Source organism: Protopterus annectens, chromosome 13.part0, assembly GCF_019279795.1.
Source record: "Protopterus annectens isolate FY-2018-M chromosome 13.part0, PAN1.0, whole genome shotgun sequence".
Lineage (NCBI taxonomy): Eukaryota > Metazoa > Chordata > Ceratodontiformes > Protopteridae > Protopterus > Protopterus annectens.
In genome coordinates this window covers 644,204,771-644,227,795 of record NC_056747.1, presented here as the reverse complement: position 1 = coordinate 644,227,795, position 23,025 = coordinate 644,204,771, and the positions used below count along the sequence as shown (strand labels likewise).

At 40.5% G+C, this 23,025-nt stretch overlaps 1 protein-coding gene across 1 annotated transcript in view; it reads right to left on the bottom strand.

The window, feature by feature from the left end:
- Positions 1–9,621: 9,621 nt before the first annotated feature.
- Positions 9,622–23,025, bottom strand: part of ASPA (aspartoacylase) — a 416,105-nt gene continuing 402,701 nt past the window's right edge. The window contains exon 6 of the mRNA XM_044054328.1: positions 9,622–12,323. Coding sequence (XP_043910263.1) covers positions 12,126–12,323 — 198 coding nt within the window. The 3' untranslated portion in view covers positions 9,622–12,125. The remainder of the gene's footprint in view (positions 12,324–23,025) is intronic.

Here is a 23,025-nt window from a genome sequence, read left to right as displayed (position 1 = left end):
CCCCCTGCAAATTTAAATATACAAGCTCTACAGTGAGGAAAGGGCTACATTTTCTGATCTGCACTGCATTGCAATCTCCATTCAAAAGGTTTGAGTTTTCAAAAACTCGATCATATGGTCTTGACCATATGATTTTCAAGCTTCTGAAAACTTGATCAACTGATAGGGACACCCTGCTACCCTTTAAACTTCCCTCATGCCTGCTTATAGCAGGCTTCTATTGATTATCCTTAACTTTGTCCCTTTTTACTGCTATATTTCCTTCCTTTACTGTTTTCCCTTGTCAGTCTGCCATCATGTTTTACTTTATTCTCATCCATGAACTCTTCATTTTGCTACTTTGCTTTCCTTTTCGGCCACCCTTTATCTTCCTCTCTTTCTACCTGATTACAATGATAAAGCCACCCTAATGATCCTTTCCAGCTGCTGTTTTGTGAATGAGATTTCAAGGGACTGACACAAGACCTGTCTTTGCTTAGCAGCTCATCTTCACAGTATTTCTTACAGTCTCTTACTATCACTATCCCTTGCTCTTTACCCCACCACCTGAGCCAGCAGTTAAATGTTTTAAACCTGTTGTTACTCACAGTGCTGGTTCTTGATATTGGTAGCACTTCCAAGAGTGCTACTCCACTCCACAAGCCTATATATGTTGCCACTTCTTCTTCACTGTCTTTTTATAGTCTCTTCGAACAAGTCTTTAGTTCTCATGTGAATCATTATATGTGACAGATACACTGTTTTTTCAACCAGTTAGGTCATGTCAGGGCTAGTCCTAGTTTGGATATGGCCCAAGACTTTGTCCACTTTCACTAAACTCTTCCTTTCTCCCTGCATCCTCACCTGATATCTTCCTTTCTCCCTGCACCCTCACCTGATATCACTAGTGATTGAGTCCTCTGTGACTAGCATCCATTCTACTTTTCCATGGCTATGTCCACCTTACAACTGAACCCAGACCCTGACTCACAGTACTGTGCCTATGTCCAGCTGACTCCCTATACTGATCGTACTCCTTTTGACCACCTGCTCCACCTGACTCTTCCTCCCTCCTTCCTTAAATTCAAACTCATATTTATTTACACAATTAAATATAGGCACTTTACAGTAAAATAAGTATTTTAAAAAAAGGAAACGTAAAACAGGCAGTACAGTAGATGTTCAAGCTATCAACAAGATAGGAAGTCAAAAATTCTAAATAAGGAAATACATTTTCTAAAATGTTAATTGAGAAAGATGGGTTTTAAAAGATCTCTCAAACCTGTGCAGTGTCACACCTCTGAAGCCACTGCACTAGTAAATTTCAACAATGAGTCGGAACTAACCAAATCCCGGAGGAATCCAAGACTTATTGTAGAAATTGCTAGCTGCCTCAGAACAGGAAAGCTGAAAGTACAGGCTGGTTCTCTGTTTGAGGTAGGTTACCCAGATGATAGAGGACAAGACAAATTAACATGAAAGCCTCTCATAGGTTCATAGGTTCATACTAGGCTATCTGCCCTAGGGCATTTATAAGCCTAGCCAGAGTGTGTTTGGTGTTCGCCACCCATTTTAAATTAATTTTGCTATGCCCTTTTTCGAGGTTAGTATACCACGCCTCTGTCTAACAGTGACACAGACGTGATACCCGGGGTAAACCTATGATTTCCCATCCACTCATTAAGATTCCTCTTGAAGAGAGTCAATGAGGGACTCTGCCTAACATGGACTGGGATTTTATTCCAGAGTGAAGGGAGCCTTTGGGTTATGAATCTGTCCCTCCAGCATGTCCTATTTATTTCAGTGCTGAGGTTCAAGTCTCTCGAGCGCATAGCTTGATGGGATTTGGATTTTCTGAGGTGCAGCATGTCCATTAATTCCGGGTTGGACATGGCTTTATACGTCAGGCACAGATCACCTCTGAGCAGGTGGTATGTCACTGAGTAGAGCTGGAGTTTCTTTAACCGGGCAGCATATGGCATCTGTTTGAGCCCTTTGATCCTCTTGGTGAGGTACTTTTGGGGTCTTTCCAGTTGCTGCAGGTGTCTGGTAAGGTACATCCCAAAGGGCATTGTACTCAATTATGGGCCTGATGAGGGATGAGTAAAGAGGCACGATGACCTCCCCTGATCTAGATGTGAATCCCTTCATGATTAGGTGAGCTATATAAAATGTTTTTCTAAGCACTTTGGCCATGTGGTTGTCAAATGAGAGATTGCTATCAACTTGGGTCCCCAGGTCCCTAATTACTTCTTCTGTACTTAATGGATTACCACCTATGTGGTAATTTGTGGGCACTTTGTTTTTGCCAAAGGGGATGACTATACACTTTTTGGCGTTTAGCTTGAGGCCATGGCTCTGGCACCAGTTGTCTGTTTCTATAAGGTCCTTTTGGAGAATGCTTGAGTTGACTGGAGAGTCGATTATGGTGCCCAGTTTGCAGTCATCTGCAAACTTGGTCAGCCACAGTCCTTCTGTGTTGGCCTGTACCTCCGAGAAATATATACTGAACAAGAGAGGTCCCAGGACTGAGCCTTGTGGGATGCCACTTGTAACTGGTTTGGAGTCTGACATGGCTCCAGCAATTCTAACCATGTGGGTTCTGTCCTTGAGCCAGTTTGCAATCCATCTAGTGACATAGGGGTTTATATTTAAGCTGGTGAGCTTATCTATAATGCCCGAGTGGGGTATTGTATCGAAGGCTTTTGAGAGGTCCAGGTAGGCTGTGTGGACCACCTTCCCTCGTCAATGGCCTTGGTGACTGTTTCAAAGAAATCGACCAGGTTTAAGAGGCAGGATCTGCCCTTAACAAAGCCGAACTGGGTAGGATCCAGTGTCTGTAGGTCCCCAATATCTTTATTTATGAGGTCCATGATGATCCTTTCCATAGCTTTGCAGACCAAGCTAGTCAGGCTTATGGGGCAATAGTTTCCAGGATCCGTTGAGGCACCACCTTTGTGGAGAGGGACCACTGTTGCTGTACGCCACTCTTTGGGTACATATCCTGTAGTAAGGCTGAGGTTGAACAGTAGTTTTATGTTTGGGTTTAGCTCTTCTTGGAATTCATGTAGGACGCAACCGGGGACACCGTCTGGCCCCATTGATGCTGTGTTTTTTTGCTTTGGAGAGGACGGCTCTTACCTGAGCATCTGAGATATCAGGGGGGCAGCACTCTGCTGGGATAGATATTTGCCCTTTTGGTGGGGAGGGGGGGAGAAGTTTGTGCTGAACCTGTCAGCCAGGATGTTGGCAATGTCTGTGGGTTCGGTGTATTTTTTAGAGCAACAAAGGCACAGAAACTGGAACATATAGAAGTAAAAAACTTTAATCCAAAGCACACCGACTGAGTGCTTTCACCAGTAAAACTGGCTTCATCAGAGTCATACAAACACACCCAGCTTCATAACATTTAAATATCCATTACCCACAATGAACCTAAGCTAATTAATCAATTGATATAACTAATTAAGTTCATTAAATTCAAAACAATGAAATGTTTCAATGAGGTTTCAATGAAATATGCTCATTAAGACCAGGAAACCCTGTGGCATTCAACCTGATCTGACATTCAATCTCAAGCAATGCAACACTGTTACTGATGTCACATTTGACATTAGATTTCACTCTATCCACAATAAAAAATAGAAACTTATTGAAGTTACTACAACCCTTTGTATGCAAATACAAAGCGTTGTGTTCATCCTTTCTCCTAATGGAACTGTTGTGTTCTCTTATTCTTTCCTTAAGGCTTCTTGTCGTCATGCCAACATAAAAGGCTTCACATGACATACAAGAAGCAATATAAACACAATTCCTAGTATTACAATTACGCATATTTCATTGAAACCTCAGTTGAAACATAGAGCCTATGCGATTTAAGTGATTTTAATAATATGAATATAATATATTAGTTGTCTTTCCATACATATACACAAAGATGTTTTTATGTTGTATGAATGGGTTAATTTATCGTGTACAACAAAATTTCAAAATTTTACTGTTTTGTATGTGTTTACACTATTATAAATTTTAGTATGAGGTTGTTACAAAGTTTTTTATTAATCATTGTTAGAGGCACTATGTTAATATAGTAGTTAAAAATTTTTTTTGTATACATATAGGTTGAATGTGATATATTATACTACAATTAGAATATCTTGGACAGACATTTTATTACAAAGTGAACGTTCATTGGTTATGATCATTGTTTTGAATTTAATGAACTTAATTAGTTATATCAATTGATTAATTAGTTTAGGTTCATTGTGGGTAATGGATATTTAAATGTTATGAAGCTGGGTGTGTTTGTATGACTCTGATGAAGCCAGTTTTACTGGTGAAAGTGCTCAGTTGGTGTGCTTTGGATTAAAGTTTTTTACTTCTATATGTTCCAGTTTCTGTGCCTTTGTTGCTCTACGCAGTGGTCAATGTGTTTTGGTTTATTTTGAGTTGGATCCTGTATTGGTTCCGTTTCTTTTTTGCTTTCGTTCGGTGTATTTTTTGTCATTTTGGACTAATTCTGAGCATATCTGGGAATTCCCACCCAGGTTCCTAACATAACTAACGAAAGCCTTGTGATTATCCTTAGTGTCCTGTGCAATTTTTCTCTCGAAGCTGGCCTTAGACGATTTTATGAGTGCCCGTAGTTTTTTGCTAATACTGATCAGAGATGCCTTCCCTTTCTGGGATTTTGCTCTATCATGTAGTAGCTTCCTCCTTCTATTGTATAGTTTGTTTATGGCTGGGGTCCAGCAGACAGGACGTCTGCCTTTGTGGGATTGGGTCTTGGTTTTATTTGGGATTGTATGATCCATGCATTCCTGAAGATGTTCATAGAATGCGTTTATAAAGGATTCTGCAGTCTGGGCCGTATTTTCCACAGGCCCGGGGACTTTGAAGGATTCCACCTCAGTTTTGAGGAGTGTGAAATTTGCTTTAGAGAAGTTTTTCACTGTGGTTTTCTGGGCAGGGGGTGGGGTCGGGATGTGAATATCCAGTGAGATTAGTTTATGGTCTGATCTTACCAGTGAGGGATACACTTCTGGTCTGGAGCATAAAGTCCCTATGTTGGTAATGATCAGGTCCAGTATGTTTTCCCCTCTTGTGGGAGTGGTAACAAGTTGTTCCATAGTATTTGAGTTTATAAATTCTAGGAACCTTTGGGCTAGGGTGTGGGAGCTAGAGTAATGCTCCCAGTCTATGTTTGGGTAGTTGAAGTTGCCCAATATTATGGTGTTTGGAGAGACCTTCATATTTTCCAGTGTTCTCAGGAAGGCCGAGTGGGGTTCCTGAGTTTGGGAGGGTGGTCTGTAGCAGGCTATAAACTGGAAGGCAGTTTTACCCACTGTTAGTTGCACATGGATAGTCTCTGATGCTTCGTGCTGTGCCACTAACCTGAAGGTGTGGGTATCTTTGACGAATATTGATACTCCCCCTCCTTTTGTGGTTCGGTCCAAGTTTTGGGGCTGAAAAGCATGTTATGAGGTATAACCTGGTAGTGCCGGGGTGGTCTTGGGAGCCTTGAACCAGGTTTCTTTTACTGCACAGATATCAATGTTCTCCATGCTAAGGAGAGTTTTGAGTGCATGCATCTTGAGGTTTAGACTTCTGGCATTGAGTAGCATTACTCTTAGTTTCTCATCCCTTGTGATACCTATGGAGGTGGGTTTGTCTTTTGAGCCTTGCTTAAAAAAGGCACTATGGGGGTAGCAAGAGCCTTTGCCAATATCCGGAAGCCCAGGGGTGACAGGTGCAAGCCATCCCTAGCGAAGCATCGTGGCTTGTCGAGCATGTCATCCCAGGCTGACAGGCATTGGATCCCCTTTGAATGACACCAATATTTAAGCCAATTGTTGAAATTGATCATCTTGTCTTCATATTGTGGCATCATTCTTGGTGACGGTAAGATGCTACTCAAGGTCAGGGTCATACCGGCCTGGGTTACATGCTCAGAGAGCTCCTCTATGTCTCTTTTCATGTAGTCCAGGGAGGTACGTCTCAGGTCATTCACACCAGCATGGACAATGACTGAGTCATATTTGTACTTGCCTTGGCGTGACCTGAGTACTTTTGTTATGTGGTGGATCCTAGCGCCCAAAAGGCAGCTCACCGTGACCTACTCCTTGTTCAGCCTGATGAGCGGGACGTCAGTGTGCCTGACGATAGAGTCACCTATTACAAGTGTATCAGGTGTGTTGTTTAGCCTTAAGGGCTGTGACTGTTCGACACACTGGCTTTGTGAGCTATGTGTTGCACGTGTTTTGTTTTGGGATAGCGGTTGCTTGGTTGTCTGCTTTGGAGGTCTCTGCTGCTTAGGCAGATTTTTATTTAGAGCCTCCGAGTACGTTTTTGTGTGTTTATGTGTTTGGTTTGCTAACGTGGTAGGCCTATGTGAGACTGGAATTGTAGTGAGTGTGGTTTCCTTCTCCTCCTGACTGGTTACGCCAGTACTGAGTTGAAAGAGCTTAGCCTCCAGTTTGACTATATGGTTGCATCTCTCACATGTGTTGGAATTTGTTGGGAGGAGGAGAGGGTTGTCTGTGTACATGAAGCAGTTGTAACATTGTCTCAAGATTCCCAGATTCACCAGCTGGACTGGAGAGGAGATTGACAACTGACCTTTGGACATGCTAGAATAGTATTGGGAATTCCTTTATAATTGAAAAAAAAGGGCCAATGGGGAACAAGATACTCAAGGGGAGTTTGTGAGGGTGTAGTGCTTTTAATGTTTTAGTACTGACTTATATAATTGCTTTAGTGAGCAAGTGCCAGGTAACTTAAATGCAGTGTGTTACAGGTAACAAATGCAAAAACGACAAACAGTAACTTTCTTTCAAGTGATACAAGGAAATAAGTACAGTAAGCAATGCAGATATCACTAGGGATCCACAGAAGCGCTGAAAAGCCGTGTTTTAGGTGGAATTAGCTTTTCAGGGAAATAACAAGCAAACAAACAACAAACATACAAACAAAGCTAGATTCAGCAGGCCTGGATCTAGTCTATGCTACAGCAAACAAGGTGTAACAATTTCATTAAGAAGCAGTTCAAATATGCAGGCACTATAAGCCTTTAACCAGAATTCCCAGCTCAGAAGGGTAGAGTCCAGCCTCTCCTCCCACAAGAGTGCAGACCACGAACCCTCTTAATGTAAAATAACTGGCCTGAAGCCCAAGTGCTTAAACCAAAATGAATACACTTTTAGAATAACAGACACTGAGCCCTCAATCAGCAGTTCCCAACTTAGAAGGATGTAAGCTACCTGTTCTGCCACTACAGTGCAGACCACAAACCTTCTTAATGTAAAGCAACTGGTCTGAAGCCCAAGTGCTTCAACTAAAAGGCTTAGAATGAGTTACACCAAGCAGTAATAAATACAATTTAGTACTTTTAAGATGATGCAAAAGCAAAATAAATTAGGAAGAAACACAAATACAATAAAAGCAGATACATTTTTTTTTTTTTTTTTTTTTTTTTAGTGGAAAGAGAGAAAGGAAAGAGAGAAAGGAGTAGCAGAAACTAAGCTGATTGGCCTTCTCAAATGTTCTCCCTGTACTGGGTAGAATGAGGTAATGACACTAGACTGGGAGGAGGGTCCCAGATCAAATTTACACTAGGGGTGGGCAACTGCAAAGCCACCAACTATAAAACACTATACCAACAGGGAGGAAGGGTGGGAAACAAACTGCAGAAATGTTTCTCACAGCTGAAAAGCAGCAGTGAGCCTTTAAATGAAAGTTTTAAACAGCTAAAGGAGCCTCTAGAAAAAAGAGTTTAACTGCAACAAGTTATCAGAAACAAACAACCCAACATATGCTTAATAAAAGTGGACAATTTCCAGTTAATACCTCAGTCACAGTGAAACTAGCTAAAAAAATACACAGTACACAAAGTGCTATAAATAACAAAGAAATAAAGAACAAAATAAACAAAAAACAGGATACTTAATGTTATATATTATAGCTCCGAGTTTCCTCAGTGTCCTTCCTTCGATCAGCTCAGTGTAAAATGGCAGAACACTCACAACTGAACTTCTTAGGTAAAAGTTGCTATGTCACATATATAAGCAAAACTAATTGTAAGTCAGATCAACTAGCATTATAGTAGCCATATTACGAAGGTTTATTTAAAATATTATGCCTCCTGACATGAGATTTTTGTAATGGAAGTAACAAATAAAGGTTGTAATTTATATAAATATGATCATCAACAACATACGAATTACATTTATTTTATCACCGAGTTTGGTATAAGTACCAAAACGGTAAATTTGATTTGTAAAACAGGAAGCAGACTTAGCTGCTATTATTCCATTGAAATCAAATGTGTTTTATACAAGGGTTAAGAATTTGTGATTTCTTAGTGCACAGTCACTTTAAAAAAAGCCATAAAATAGAATTTAGTATTCCTTATATACAGGATAGAGTAAAATGTATGTAATTTGGTGCCTGTGTGGACTGTACTAGATAGACATAAATGATATAAAGTTTAAGTTACAGAATCAGGAGCTTATTAAATGATATTAAATGGTAAAACTGAGAATCCTGTAGCAAAATACTTTTTACATATACATAATAGTGATGTCACTACTTTAAGATACTGTGTTTTAGAACAGATACAGTATGGCAGCAAGGTTTATATTCTACCGTGCTACAAAGTATTAAGCTTTCAGTCATGGTTTCAATTTGTTAATATGATTGTTTTTGTCTTTTTTTTTTTTTTTTTTGTGTTGTGTATTTAAGTTTTGGGTCGGAAGCCTTGGTGGTGCAGCGGTAGCATTGTTGCCTCACAGCAAGAGGTTCTCCTGTTCGATTCTCGGCTGGAGTGTCTTCTGTGTGGAGTCTGTATGTCCTCCTTGTGGTCGAGTGGCATTCAAAAGACATGCGTGAATTGGCGTGCCTTCGTTGAAGGTTGGGCGTTGGGCTGGCAACTCGTCAACATAAAAACCTACTGCCAATCATTAGCGGACCGGAGTTCCGCTGTGGCGACCCCTAACCAGGAAAAGCCGAAAAGACAAACAACAACATTTAAGTTTCGGGTCTTGCATACCATCAGCAATAAAAAAATTGCATGTTGCATTGCAATTCAAATACTTCTTTTTACAGCTTGAAAGGATTTAGACTAGACCAGCCTCCAAATTTAGAAATATGTGCTTCACAGACTATTTCACTTCTGTTAGTGGTTATCTGATTGAGAAGCTTTATATCAAAAGAATACTGACGATTCCAAAATCTGGGAAGATCAGCACTACTACAAATATGAGAAGCACAGATGAGCATTCAAAGAGAATTGCTGAGCATCACTAAACACTCCTATAGAATGTATTGGGTTTTAAACTACATCACTGAATCAAAAGTATGTACTCAAAGCATGAAATAGGTCCTAAATCTGCCCATTTGATTGTTCTTTCATTGATTTGTTGAACCTAGATTTTTATATCTTATTGACATTTTTACTCTATGATAACCACTTCTATATTTCAGTGGTTATTCCTCAAGTATGGGGGAGAAGAAACAGAAAAGCTGCCAAATGTCTTAGTATTCAAAGCAAAAAAAATTCTCATTTTTGCTTTTAATATTGCAGGCAGCCATGATATTACATAGGAAACACCATACCATGATAAACTATCATATAAACCATTCAAATGATGCAGCAATGACTTTTTATTTTCAGGGCAAGCTGAAAATACATAATATGCATTAGTTGAGAGTCTGCTCAGTGCTGTAAAATACCATGCATCAGTAAGAAATGTCCTGTTCTGGATATCTGACATGATAAAAATCCTAACTGCTTTGCATATTTTAACAGTTTCCATTTATTTTCACAGTTGGTCTTACAAGGAGCAATTATTGTACTGAGAGTAGATTTAAAAAAATTCTGTCACATCTTTATAGCACAAGGTTCTCCTGGCTTGCCGTGCAGGTTTTTAACAAAAGTGGCTACAGTATTTTAATCACCATTTCATATTCAGGGCCTTTATAAACATTAATTTATTCATTCATTCATTCATATCCATCTGTAACCAGATTATCCCCTGGATCTACCTCTTACATACTTTATATTAAGGCAGTTACAACATAAAGTGCAAAAATGCATACAGGTAAGATTTCTCGAATGTGCTAATTCACATATAAGCATCATTAAATAATATTAATATTAGCACATTTTACCCCAAGTAAACTACATTATTCTAATGTTTTAGTTTGTCAGTTCTAATGTTGTAGTTTGTCAGTTTAATGCCTTTTTTATTTCCTAAACTCTGCCACTTCTGCAACAGAATGTACTTTTTTAAAAACAAAAAACACATTTCCATTTTCTTTGTTCTAATCAAAGGCTGACATTATCTGTGATGTAATACACCAAAACAAAATATAAACTAAACATCTACTACATTTTCCAAATTTAATCAGATGTAGTTAATCTGACTTTTAATTCTCAACTGATAAAAACACAGCTTTAAATCTACAGAACTGTACATAATATTAAAATAATTTATGCAACAAAATACAGCAGTAGTTTTACCAGTATATATCCTTGATTTGTTAATGAAAGATAGCAGAATTCCTTAAATCTCTAATGTTTTAAAGCAAGCTACATTATGAGTATTCACCAACAGAAATGTTTACAAGCCATCTTCCATATGATGGCCTTGGTGGTCTGTCCTTACAACTCAGAGAAGGACTTGTATTTTGATTCAGTTCATTATGATCGTAACAAATTATTAAATTCCCTAAATCTATGTGCTTAAATAAGCAGATATGAACATTAAAATAGTGAATACAACAGTCAATAATAAAAAAAAGTTGATTTCAATAAAAGAGCTTTCAGTACTTCCCAGAACATAGGAAGAATGGCAAAATGTTGTCATTCAAGTAAAATGTTACCAGTTAGCTATACATCATCCCAAACAGCTACAATAATATAAAGAATAAACTGCATTAATTTTGCCCACACACAAGCTATCTATATAGTATATTCATTTAAGTTCAAATTTATGTTACTATCAGACAGTGTGTGTGCTATGCTGTACTTTACTATATACATTTAAATTTTTAATTTATTGTTATGTACCTTGAGTGGTATCTGAATTTTACTTAAACTGAATGTTACAGAATGCCATTTTCTCAAATAAAACTGAACAAAACTTTATTTTTTAAAAGAAAATTCAATATTCCCCAGGGTACTGCAGTCTCAGTACTGATTATAATTAGTGTGTGTAGTATGCAGGAGGCTGTCCTCCCCCTTGCATTGATACAGGTTTTTATTTGATATTTCTTTTTACTGTAGTCTCCCCTGTCTTTATTTAATTTCAGTAAATAGCATTTGGTAAAATCCACTATGGGAAAATGCACCACATCTAATCTGCACAACTCTGCATTTGGTCAACGTGTCCCTTTATCTTCTACTACTTAGGAGATGTTTGGAAGCAAACTCCAACTCTGCTACAGTTCAGTAGTACTGTAGGTGCCATACAGCAGAATAAAAATGACATTTTAAAATTCAAATCCATACACCTTTGTAAAAAGAAGCAACATGTTATATACTGCAACAGTGTCTGCTGCTCAAACACACTCTGTTATCCTTGTTAAGGCTGTTATGCAGGCAACGTATACCCAAATGTTGAGTATATTATACACAATCAAAAAACTAGCAACACCTAGCTATATTAATTTTGCATAGTGATTTGCATTATTATAGCAGCATTATTGTATCAACATAAATCAGATGATGCTCTCTGATAGAGCAAACTATCAATCCCTTAAAAATAAATGTATGTGCCACATGATGAGTGCACCATACTCATTTGTTTCAAAGAGTTGTCTTGAAGAGAACTAGTACATAAGTAAGATTCCCAGAAAATGTAAAAATATAAAAATATTCCTTTGCTCTACTATCAGGTGACAGGAAAATCTTCCTTGGATGTATTGATTGATAGCTACAATACCAGCATTGTTATCCTGTTAGTGCAAAAATAAAGTATTGACCATTGTCCTTGTCTGTGGGTCAAGCCACTCTAAGTGGTGCGCCACAATTACTACATTGCTATAAAAATCATCAGCTGTTTGTGTAAAATATTTGAAGATTGTAGAAATGTCTCTGTCTGATCAAATGATTCTGCTGTTCAGCAGATGGAGTTTGTCTGTTTTTATTATGTCTGAAAAACATGTATAGGACGTGCAGCTATCTGAACTTTAATGGTGTTAAAAAAGGCTTGATGCTTTTCGTAGTAAGCAGCTTCATTCACAAACGTTGGGTATACTGTGTTTTCACCTTGATAGGCAATTGTCCTCCCATCGAATCCTGCAAATATTGGGTCCCCAGGTTTTAGAGGCTGCCAGTCCTGGTCCTGAAAAAGAAGCAGAAGAAAATTAAAACACTGTTGCTTAAGCTAATTGATTAGAAACAGCTTTACAACATCACAACATGCCTAAACACACTTTTTTCTATTAGTTCAAATAAAATGTTGCACAATGTGTCAGCTTGCAAAACTGGGCTATGGCATTTCATTTGCTCTATGAATTCTCACAAGCACCTAGATTATTGTCATCTTCAGCCACAAAATTCAGTCATGTTTCTGCTCAGTATCTTTCAGCTACATACTTCTTTAGTACCTTACTTCAGTACAACACCGTTCAGCATTAATTACTCTAGTAAAAGGAGAAGGAGAGCAGTTTGGTCTGCTACACACAGGGTTTGACACACAGAGGGATGTGTTAGCTGGAAAATGCATGAGGATCAGCGATGCTTGAGAGGCTGAGGTCTGCCTTAAAGTAATCACAGCAAGGCAGCACACCAAGACTCATTTGCGGGGGAAAGAAGGACTCGCGTAAGAATACGAAGCTGCTATGGCACAACTTAGCCAAAGAGGAAGACATAGATTTTAGGCACACTGTCATGTCATGTTTTATTATATATTTGATCAGGCCATATTTTATGATGTTGCAATGTCACCTAACACCTCCTTGTTTCATTCATTCTACTTCCATTTAGTTTGTATAGTAAAGTCAAATATAGTCACAGAAACGCAACAAAATAAAACAACGGATTACTTGTCACTCACTATAAAATGCAGATATGTCATAGTCTGTCTATACCGCTGGTAGCCCTGGCCTACAGGATCACTCAGGTTACTAGCCCATCATAAAGACAAGGAGAAGGAGAATCTATTACAGTGCTACTAGTTTCCAGTTGGGGAGGGGGAAATATTGATATACTGACTAGTGTATAACTGACAGCCATCATGCACTGCAGTTTATAACCATCTACCGTCACAATGTCTCATGGATACATGGCAAACCCTAAGAGAAGAAAGATTTGTCACTGTTGTGTAAATAAGTGGCTTTATTATGCACTGTCTGAAATTATTATAATCACTCAGCACATCTCTTTATGTCAGTGAGCTAAAAACCCACATTCATCAAAATTGGAGTTAGTTTTAGGGAAAAGACCCTGACTTCTTGAAGATTCCCTGGGTAACTCTGCAACTAGGCTTATATATAGAGATCAGAGGTGTTACTGCACAGAGTTCATTCCAACTATAGTCTTCCACAATAAACTTCTGCTTTGTCTGTTTAAATGTACATAGATATGCTACAGCCAAAATGAACTCTATTACTTATAAAATGCATATGGAAATGTAACAAAATGGATTTTTAAATCCTTGGTAACCACTATATTGTTTATAATACCATAGTCTAAACTTACAATTATTAATGCAGTCATCTAGTAATAATTTAAAGTCCTCTGTTTTTACTTAACTCATTCCCTCTAGTACAGCTCTTTTGAGTGCATACTTTTAACTCCTAGTGGGTGTGACTTGAGCCTTTGAAAAAAGAAGTTATGTACTCACCATAACATTCCATCTGTGTTGTCCATTTTCATTCTTCCTCAACAACTGCATTCAGATTCTAACCTGAGATCCAACTCAGCTATTATTTTCAGCTTGTGGCAACAAACAAACTCTCAAACTCCTCCCTTACCCATAATGCTCTATCCCCCAATATACCTCATGTTTGCTGGCTTATAGAATAAAAGGAAATATTAGCATCATGTTAAACAGAAAAGTATATTTGGAGCTCAACATAAGGAACAGTGTTTTCCTTACAAGGTCTCACTCTTCCAGAAACCATTAGCTCTAAGGCAGGGGGTTGGTAGGAGGTGAGTTAAGGAAGAATGAAAATGGAAAATGCAGATGGAATGTTAGGGTGAGTACATAAATTCTTTATCTGATGTTGTCAATTTTCATTCATTCCTCAACAACTGGAACAAAGTCCCCAGCTAACTGAAATCCCAGGAGGACTCTAAGGAAGGATATCCCTGTGCAAAGTTGAGCTGAAGGTTGCTCTTCCCCTTGAGACTAGATCCAATTTGTAATGCGTAATAAAGTTATGAGGATTAGCCCAAGTAGCAGCTGCAGATATATCGTCCATGGAAGCCCTGGATAAAAAAAATGAATACATTGTCATTGACCTGGTTGAATGGACTCTTAAAGGAATCCACAAAGGAGACAATCGATCTGTTTTTCTAAAATGCTTTGTGGTATGTAAGTAAAAACATAATTGTCTGTGAACATCCAGTAAGTGTGGCATATATTTACCTTTGTAAAACTTAGAAAAAACTGGCAAATTAATAGATTGGTTGATGTTTGATTCTGATCCCACCTTAGGAATGAAGGTAGGACTGGTTTATAAAGCCATGTCATCCTTATGAAATACTAAGTAAGGAGGTTTAGAAGACATTGTGTAAAGTTCTGACAGTCTTCTAGCAGAAGTGATGGCTATCAAAAATATAGTTTCCCAGGTCAAAAATTTTAACTTGCATTTAGCTGCTTGTTTGAAAGCTGAATGAATTAAGGTCTGTAATAGCAAATTTAAGTCCCATGCCAGAGTTGGATCCTTATAATGGGGTCTCAAAAAAAGTTAAATGAAGCCAAGGAGGAGTTTTCAATCCCCTCATGAAAATTAGATGTGCAAGTTAGTTGTACCCTAATAGTTGGAAGAGATGGTTCCTTCACTGAAAATTATTGCTAAAAATTCAAGGACACTATGTATTGGTGTTGTAAGAGGGTCAACATGTTTCTGCTGTACCTAAAAAAAAAAATCACTTTCATTTATTTTTATAAAGTTTCCTTGTGGAAGCCTTGCTGCACCCAAAATATAAATATCTTCCATTTACTTCTATAAAGTTTCCTTGTAGAAGCCTTGTGAGAAGACAAAAGTATATGAACAAGGGAAGAGAGCATATGTTATCTGGCTATCAATGGAAGTGGACACACCATGCGGTTACTTTAGGTTTGAGATATCCGAGTCAAGCATACCTGTTAGGTGAGACAGAAGGTCTGGAAATGGATCCAGACTCCAAGGAGGGTAGACTAGATGAGGCCAAAGGAAGGGAAACCAAATTTATCGAGGCCAGTAAAGGGCAATGAGAATGACTTTGCTCTTCAACTGGGATGCCTTCTGCAGAAATCTGGGATTAAGGGAATTGGGGGATAAGCACAAAGGAGACAAAGGGGCCAATTGTGTAGGAATGCATCTCTTGGTGATATGCAAATAGGTTGCAGCATGGCTGGCCCCACTGATGAAAAATCATTTCTGCCACTTTCTTGTTGAGAGACCACTTGTGAGGTAGTAAAATGGAACTGCTCAACTTGTCCACTATCACTTTAGGATTTCCATAAAATGTGAGTTGCTATTAGAAATCAGTAGGAAGAGATCACCCACTGCCAAACCCTGAAAGTTTCTTGACACAGGGGGTAAGATCTGGTTCGTCCCTATTTGCTGATGTACCAAACCACAGACATATTGTCTGTTTGAATTGCTATTGTCCAGAAAGCCTGTAATGCTAAAAGCACTGCTCTCATTTCCAGGACACTGATATGCAAAATGGCCTCTTCAGGGGACCATGTGCCTTGGACTGTTTTTCTCAGGAAGTTCCCCTCACACCCAATCTGGGATGCGTGGTCACTGTGGCCTTGGGTTGAGGAAGAATGAAGGGATGGCCTTGTAGAACCTAATCTGAGTGGATCCACCACCAAGAGTATGTTTTGCATACTTAGGTAATTGTTACCTGAGTGGGATCTACTTCACATCGTCAAAATCCCATACAGTTGAATTCCACTATATTGAGAAGAAAATAGCAAAACCTCACTTACTCAAAAGATCCCATCAGTGAAAATAACACCTGGGAAAGGAAACACTTGACCAGCATGTACAAATTACACTCAACAAAGTAAATCAAAGCCACCAAAAGTGTGGGGGGGGGGGCTGCATCCCTAACTAAATATACCAACTGCAAGATTGCACTATAGTGAGGAAAAGGGCACATACCGCCATGGTGACCAAGTGGTTCCTTTCCCGGGCATTGTTTTCACTGATCTGATCTTTCTCATAAGTGTGGTTTCACTATTTTTGTCTTGATGTAGTGGGATTCCATTATGCGGCATTTTGACCATGTGAAGTAGACCCCTGAGTGCACATATGCTAATGAAGAATGGATCACTGAGTTGCTAACATCCATTGAAGAATCCTCATATGAAATGTTGCTATTGGAACTAGAACTATCACTGCAGACATTGATCCCAAGGCTTGTAGAATCAATCATACTGAAATTGAGGAATTTTGGATTATCTTTCTGACCTGGAATTGGATAGCCTGTACTCTTGGAAAAGCAAGACAGGCTGTCACAGATATTGTGCTGAAAATTGTTTCTATGAACTCCAATGTCTGAGGCAGTTCTAACTGAGATTTGTTGTAATTTATGGTAATCCCAGCAAGAAACAAGTCTGGAGTATCTGGTTTCAGGATCTTATCAGTAGATGCCTGGTCAGAGCTGTTATGAGCCAGCCATCCAAGTACAGAAACACTCAGAATCCTTGCAGACTCAAGTGACTTGCTACCACTGCCATAAATTTGGTAAACACCCTGAGGGTTGTGGTGAAGCCAAAGGGCAGTGCTCTAAACTGGTAATGACTGGCTCCTAGCTGAAAGCATAAGTACCTTCTGGATTGTCTGTTCATTTTTATGTTATAGTAAGCATCCTGAAGATCTGTTATATCTTCCAGCTGTCCACACACACAAAAGGTAGAATGAACTGAATCATGACCATTTGGAACTTGGTGTGCTGAATTGATTTGTTCAGACTGCTGAGATCCAGAATCGGTCTCCAGTCCCCTGTTTTCTTTGGCATTAAAAAGAATATTGAGCAAGTTCTGGATTATATCTAGTGTGGTGGGACCTTCTGGATGCCACTTTTTTCTAGCAGCTTTTCTATTACTAGTGCTGCTGCTTTCCTCTGACTGGGTGGAACATCGTGAATTTTGCATAGAGGTGGAAGTGGTAGGGAAAAGGGAATTATATAACCTCTAGAAATAATCCTTTGCACCCATGTGTCTTTTGTAATGTCTGGCCAGGCTCTCTGTTGTAGGGATAAATAACCGCTGATTGCCTCCAGAGGTGGACAACTGGGCTGTCTTTCAGGAGCATGGGTAGGGTCTATCATAGGTTCATAGGTATGTACTAGGCTAATGGCCCTGGAGCCTTTACAAGCCTAGCCCATAGGATTACCCTGGCATCATGCCACTCGGCCTTAGTTCCCAGTGCTTCTGTCGAGTAAAGCCACTGGAGTGATCCCTGGGGTGAATTCTCTATTTCCCAGACACTCATCAAGATTTCTCTTGAAAAGGGCAAGTGAGGTGCTCTGATTGACATGTATGGAAAGTCTATTCCATAGCATGGGCAGTCTCTCGGTTATGAACCTGTCCCACCAGCATGTTCTGTTGATTGTGGTAATGAGGTCGAGGTTTCTGAAGTGTGTGGTGTGGAGGGACTGGGATTTCTTTACGTGTAGCATTTCTAACAGAGCTGGGTCAGACATGGCTTTGTAAGTCAAGCAGAGATCGCCTCTAAGTAGGCAATATGAGACAGAGAATAGTTGGAGTTTTTTTGAGTCTGGCCATATAGGGCAAATGTTTAAGGCCTAGGATCCTCTTTGTGAGGTACTTTTGTGGCCTCTCCAATTGTTGCAGGTGTTTAGTGAGGTACATGCCAAAAGGGGCATTGTACTCAATGATTGGCCTAATAAGGGAAGAGTAGAGGGAGATAATGACCTCTTTCTTTCTGGATGCAAAACCCTTAATAATTAGATGTGTTACATATAAGGACTTTCTGACCACAGTGGCAATGTGGTGGTCAAAAGAGAGGTTGATGTCAACCTGTTTTCCCAGATTTCTTATAATGCCTTCTGTGTTCAGTGGACTACCATTGATGTGGTAATTCATGGAAGCCTGTTTTTTTCCAAAGGGGATGATGGCACATTTTTTGGCATTGAGCTTAAGGCCATGGTTATGACACCAGTCGTTGGTCTCAGTGAGGCCTTTCTGTAGGATGTCAACATCACTTGGGGAGTTAAAAATAGCTCCCAACTTGCAATCGTCTGTGAACTTTGTCAGCCAGAGTCCCTTCTTGTTGGCCCGGACTTCAGAGAAGTAGATACCAAACAGGAGAGTAATAAAAAGTGAATGAGCCAAAAGCAACCAAATAAACCAAGAAAAGTAAAGCAGAGGCTCCACCAAGCACAAATAAATCGAAGCTCCAAAGGTAATAAATGCTTTAATAAGCACTATTGAAAACACTCCACCACAAAGACTGGATCTGTGACATACATAGGACCTGCTGTAGAGACCGATATGTATCCCAGAGATTACTCCTTCTCTGGAACAGGCTGTTCATCCATGTGAAGTAGATTTCCTTCCTAATCCAATTCGTGTAATGTAAAGCAAGAAACTGGTCTCTCCACGATGTGTCAGATGAGGACGTAGTATTTCAAAATATCCAAGTAATCCACTGGAACATGTAGAAAAATAAAAACTTTTTATTTAGACAGGTGGGATGATGAGCACTTTCGCGTGGATACAACCACGCTTCTTCAAAACAGGAGAGGACTGAGGACCGAATGCTGTGGGACTCCACGCGTGACTGGTCAACAGTCTGACTTGGAGTCAGCTACTTTCACACTGTGAGTTCTACCTGTGAGCCAGTTTGCAACCCACCTAGTGATATATGGTTTGAAGCCTAGCTTAGTGAGTTTTTCTATGATTCCTGAGTGGGGAATGGTATCAAAGGCCTTGGCCAGATCAATGTAGGCTGCATGAACCACCTTGCCTTCATCCACAACTCTGGTGACTGACTCAAAGAAGATGACCAAGTTGAGCAGGCATGATCTACCCTTCACAAAACCAAACAGTGTGGGATACAGAGTTTTGAGAGACCATATACCCTTATTTATTAGGTCCATGATGATGCATTCCATAGCTTTGCATATATATCAGACTCTTCAGCCTAATGGGGTGATAGTTCCCAGGGTCTGTAGTCGCTCCTCCTTTGTGGAGAGGGATGACTGTAGCAGTGCGCCATTCAGTAGGGACAAAGCCTGCGGTGAGGCTGTGATTGAACAGGGTACATAGGTGAGGTGCCAGTTCACTCTGTAGTTCATGTAGAACACAGCCAGAGATATTGTCAGGTCCCATAGAAGCTGTATTCTTGGCCTTGGACAGTGCTGTTTTAACATGTGCAGCAGTAATACTGGGTCTCTCTAGAGAGTGTGTATTTTACCTTAGACAAAACAAACAGGTTCTGTCAAAAGGAGCATTGATGGTGGAAGACTTGAAGGTCTCTGCAAAGTCACACAAATGGATCAAGGCATGCCTCCTAATGGAAATGTCTCAAATCACCACCCTTGAGGTACCTTCAGCTAGATGTGAAATGAGCCTCATGGACAAATTAGTAACTGTAGACTGTAGGGTAGCCAAATGCGAGGCAACAGAAGTATAATCTTCAGAAGTACTGGTCCCAGTGAGGGATTTGGAGAGTTCCTTAATCCAATCCATCTGCAATCTGTCAAAGTGTGCCAAATAATTCTGCAATCTGAGTGCAAATGTCACTGAAGCATAAACACACTTTCCAAATCTGTCAAAGGCCCTTGACTCCCTGTGAGGTTCATAGGTAGGTACTAGGCTATCTGCCCGAGGGCATTTATAAGCCTAGCCAGAATGTGTCGGCTTTCACCACCGCATTGATTAATTAACTGAGCCTCTGTCAAGCAGAACCAAGGAAGTGATCCCAGGGGTGTACTTTCTACTCTCTGTTACCCATCCACTCGTCAAGGCTTCTCTTTAAGAGTGTTAGTGAGGGGCTCTGCCTAATGTAGTTTGGAATTTTATTCCAAAGCATGGGGAGTCTCTGTGACAGGAAACTATCCCTCCAGCATGTTCTATTTATTGTTGTGGTGAGGTTTAGCTCACTAGAGCATATGGCTCACAGTGACTTGGATTTCTTTAGGTGGAGCATGTCCATCAATTCTGAGTTGGACATGGCTTTGTAAGTCAGGCAGAGATCACCTCTGAGTAAGTGGTATGCCACTGAGTACAGCCAGAGTTTTTTCAGTCGGGTTGCATAGGACATATGTTTGAGGCCAGTAATCCTCTTGGTGAGATGCTTTTGTGGTCTTTCAAGCTGTTGGAAGTGTCTTGTGAGGTACATCCCAAATGGGGCATTGTACTCTATGATGGGTCTGATGAGTGATGAGTAGAGGGGCACTATAACCTTTTTATTTCTAGATGCGAACCCCTTAGTAATTAGATGGGCCACATAGAAGGATTTCCTAACTGCTTTGGCAATATGATTGTCAAAGGAGAGATTACTATCTACCTGGGTCCCCAGATCTCTTATTACCTCTTCTGTATTAAGGGGGCTGCCGCCTATGTGGTAATTCGTGGGTGTTTTGTTTTTCCCAGATGGGATGACTATGCATTTTTTGGCATTTAGCTTGAGGCCATGACTTTGACACAAGGTGTCTGTCTCAGTAAGGCCTTTTTGGAGGATGTCCGTGTCAGCCGGAGAGTCAATTATGGCTTCCAGTTTGCAGTCATCGGCGAACTTGGTTAGCCATAGTCCTCCTGTGTTTGCCTGTACTTCTGATAAATATATGCCAAACAGTAGGGGTCCCAGAACTGAGCCTTGTGGGACACCACTTGTGACTGGTTTAGAGTCAGACCTGGAGCCTGCTATTCTTACTGTGTGAGTTCTGTCTGTAAGCCAGTTGGCAACCCATCTTGTGGCGTAGGGGTTTATGTTCAGGCTGGTGGGTTTTTCTATAATACCCGAGTGAGGAATGGTGTTGAATGCCTTGGCGAGATCAAGGTAGGCTTTGTGAACCACCTTTCCCTTGTCTATGACCTTGGTAACTGTCTCGAAGAAGTCAACCAGGTTTAGTAGGCATGATCTGCCCTTAACAAAGCCAAACTGGGTCGGGTCAAGTGTTTGGAGGTTCCCAATGTCTTTGTTAATGAGTTCCAGGATAATGCGCTCCATAGCCTTGCAGACCAGGCTAGTCAGGCTTATGGGGTGATAGTTACCAGGGTAATTTGTGGCCCCTCCTTTGTGGAGCAGAATAACCATTGCTGTGCACCATTCTGTGGGCATGTAGCCTGTGGAGAGGCTGAGAGTGAACAGCGTGTTTAGGTGGGGGGATGGACAGTAAAAATCTGCTCCCCAAGTTCCTTCTTGGTGGCATCAGAATGACAATGACATCTACTGGAACTTTCTTGCTCCAATATTCCTTTCCTTGAGGTGGTGCCAAAATCCGGTCAGGTCTCTTGGGGATCAGCTCAAATGTGTCTGGTTCCTCTCAAGCCCACATAGAGATCAAGTCATTGGCCTCATCAGTGGGTGGAGTCTCCTGGGGGTAGAAATACCAGACCCAAAGTCCTCCAGGAATACCAATTATTCATGAGAAGGGTTACTGGTAGACCAACTACCCCTCTGCTTAAGGATTTCTAGGATGTCTCTAAATGAGACTTCATCAGGTGGTGATCTTGGGGACCCTTATCCCTCATCAAAGTCAGTATCTTCGGTGACTGAATCCTGAGGGGACTTTAAGTGACTCCTCTGGCACTTACTCTTCCTAGGGACTTGTTCAGTGGAATGTTTCAGAGAAGTATCAGAAGAAATGGTAATACCCTCCTGGATAGCCTGGAGATTTTGGGTTGGCTGTCCCTGCACAGTAGAGTGATGAGGCTCAAGCTGCAGGGACACAGGGGATCCAGAAAGGGAATCCAGGGGAGGAGGAACCATCCATCCTGCAGACGCAGAAAACACTCTCTCCACTACCACAAAAGAGGAACGCCCCAGGAAAAAGGAAGTTGATGAAGCCAAGAAGCCAAGCTTCCACCTCATTGGCTCCCCCTTCACCGAAGGCAGTACATCTGAGGCAGAAATCAGAGCTGGGCTATTCAGTGCCAAAGCTCTGAGGGGTAGAAATGGGTCCAAAATCTTTGGAATCGACTCCAACACCTTGGATCTGACAGGGAAGCTTTGGCTCTAAGAGTTGTCCAGCTCGAACACACTTGGAGCCGGTGCACTCAAAGAAGGTCTCAGAGCCAAAGATACAATTATCTTCAAATCCAACCCAGATGGTCCCAGAAGACAGATCCAAGGGCTCTGAAATCACTAGTCAGATCAGAGAAGGAGCCGAGATTGGAGGTGTGGAAATATGGAAGGCTTCCTGACCCTGAGGAGTAGGTGCAGGTAAAAGCATACTTGTCTATGAACATCCAGCTGGTGCAATTTATATTCTGCCTTGTTACTATAGTCTGGAAAAAAGACTGGCAATTCAATGGAAAGGTTCCGATTATTTTCTGAACAGACTTTGGGAAGGAATGAGAGATTAGTTCTCAAAGAGACCCTATCCTTGTGAAAAATTATATGAGGATGAGTAGAGAGAGCTTGTAACTCCAGTACCCTTTTGGCAGAGGTTATGGCTACTAAAAAGAAAGTTTTCCATGACAAATATTTCAAATCACAAGATGATGCGGGCTCAAAGGTTGGTAAAATTAGTGAAGTTAACAAAAGATTTAGATCCCAAGGCACTGGGGGTTCTCTGATGGGGGTCTGAGTAAGAAAGTACCTCTGAGGAAAGACTTACATAACCTGTGAGACATAATTGGGACTCCCATTTCTCCAGTATGGAAATTAGAAATGGCTGCCAGTTGA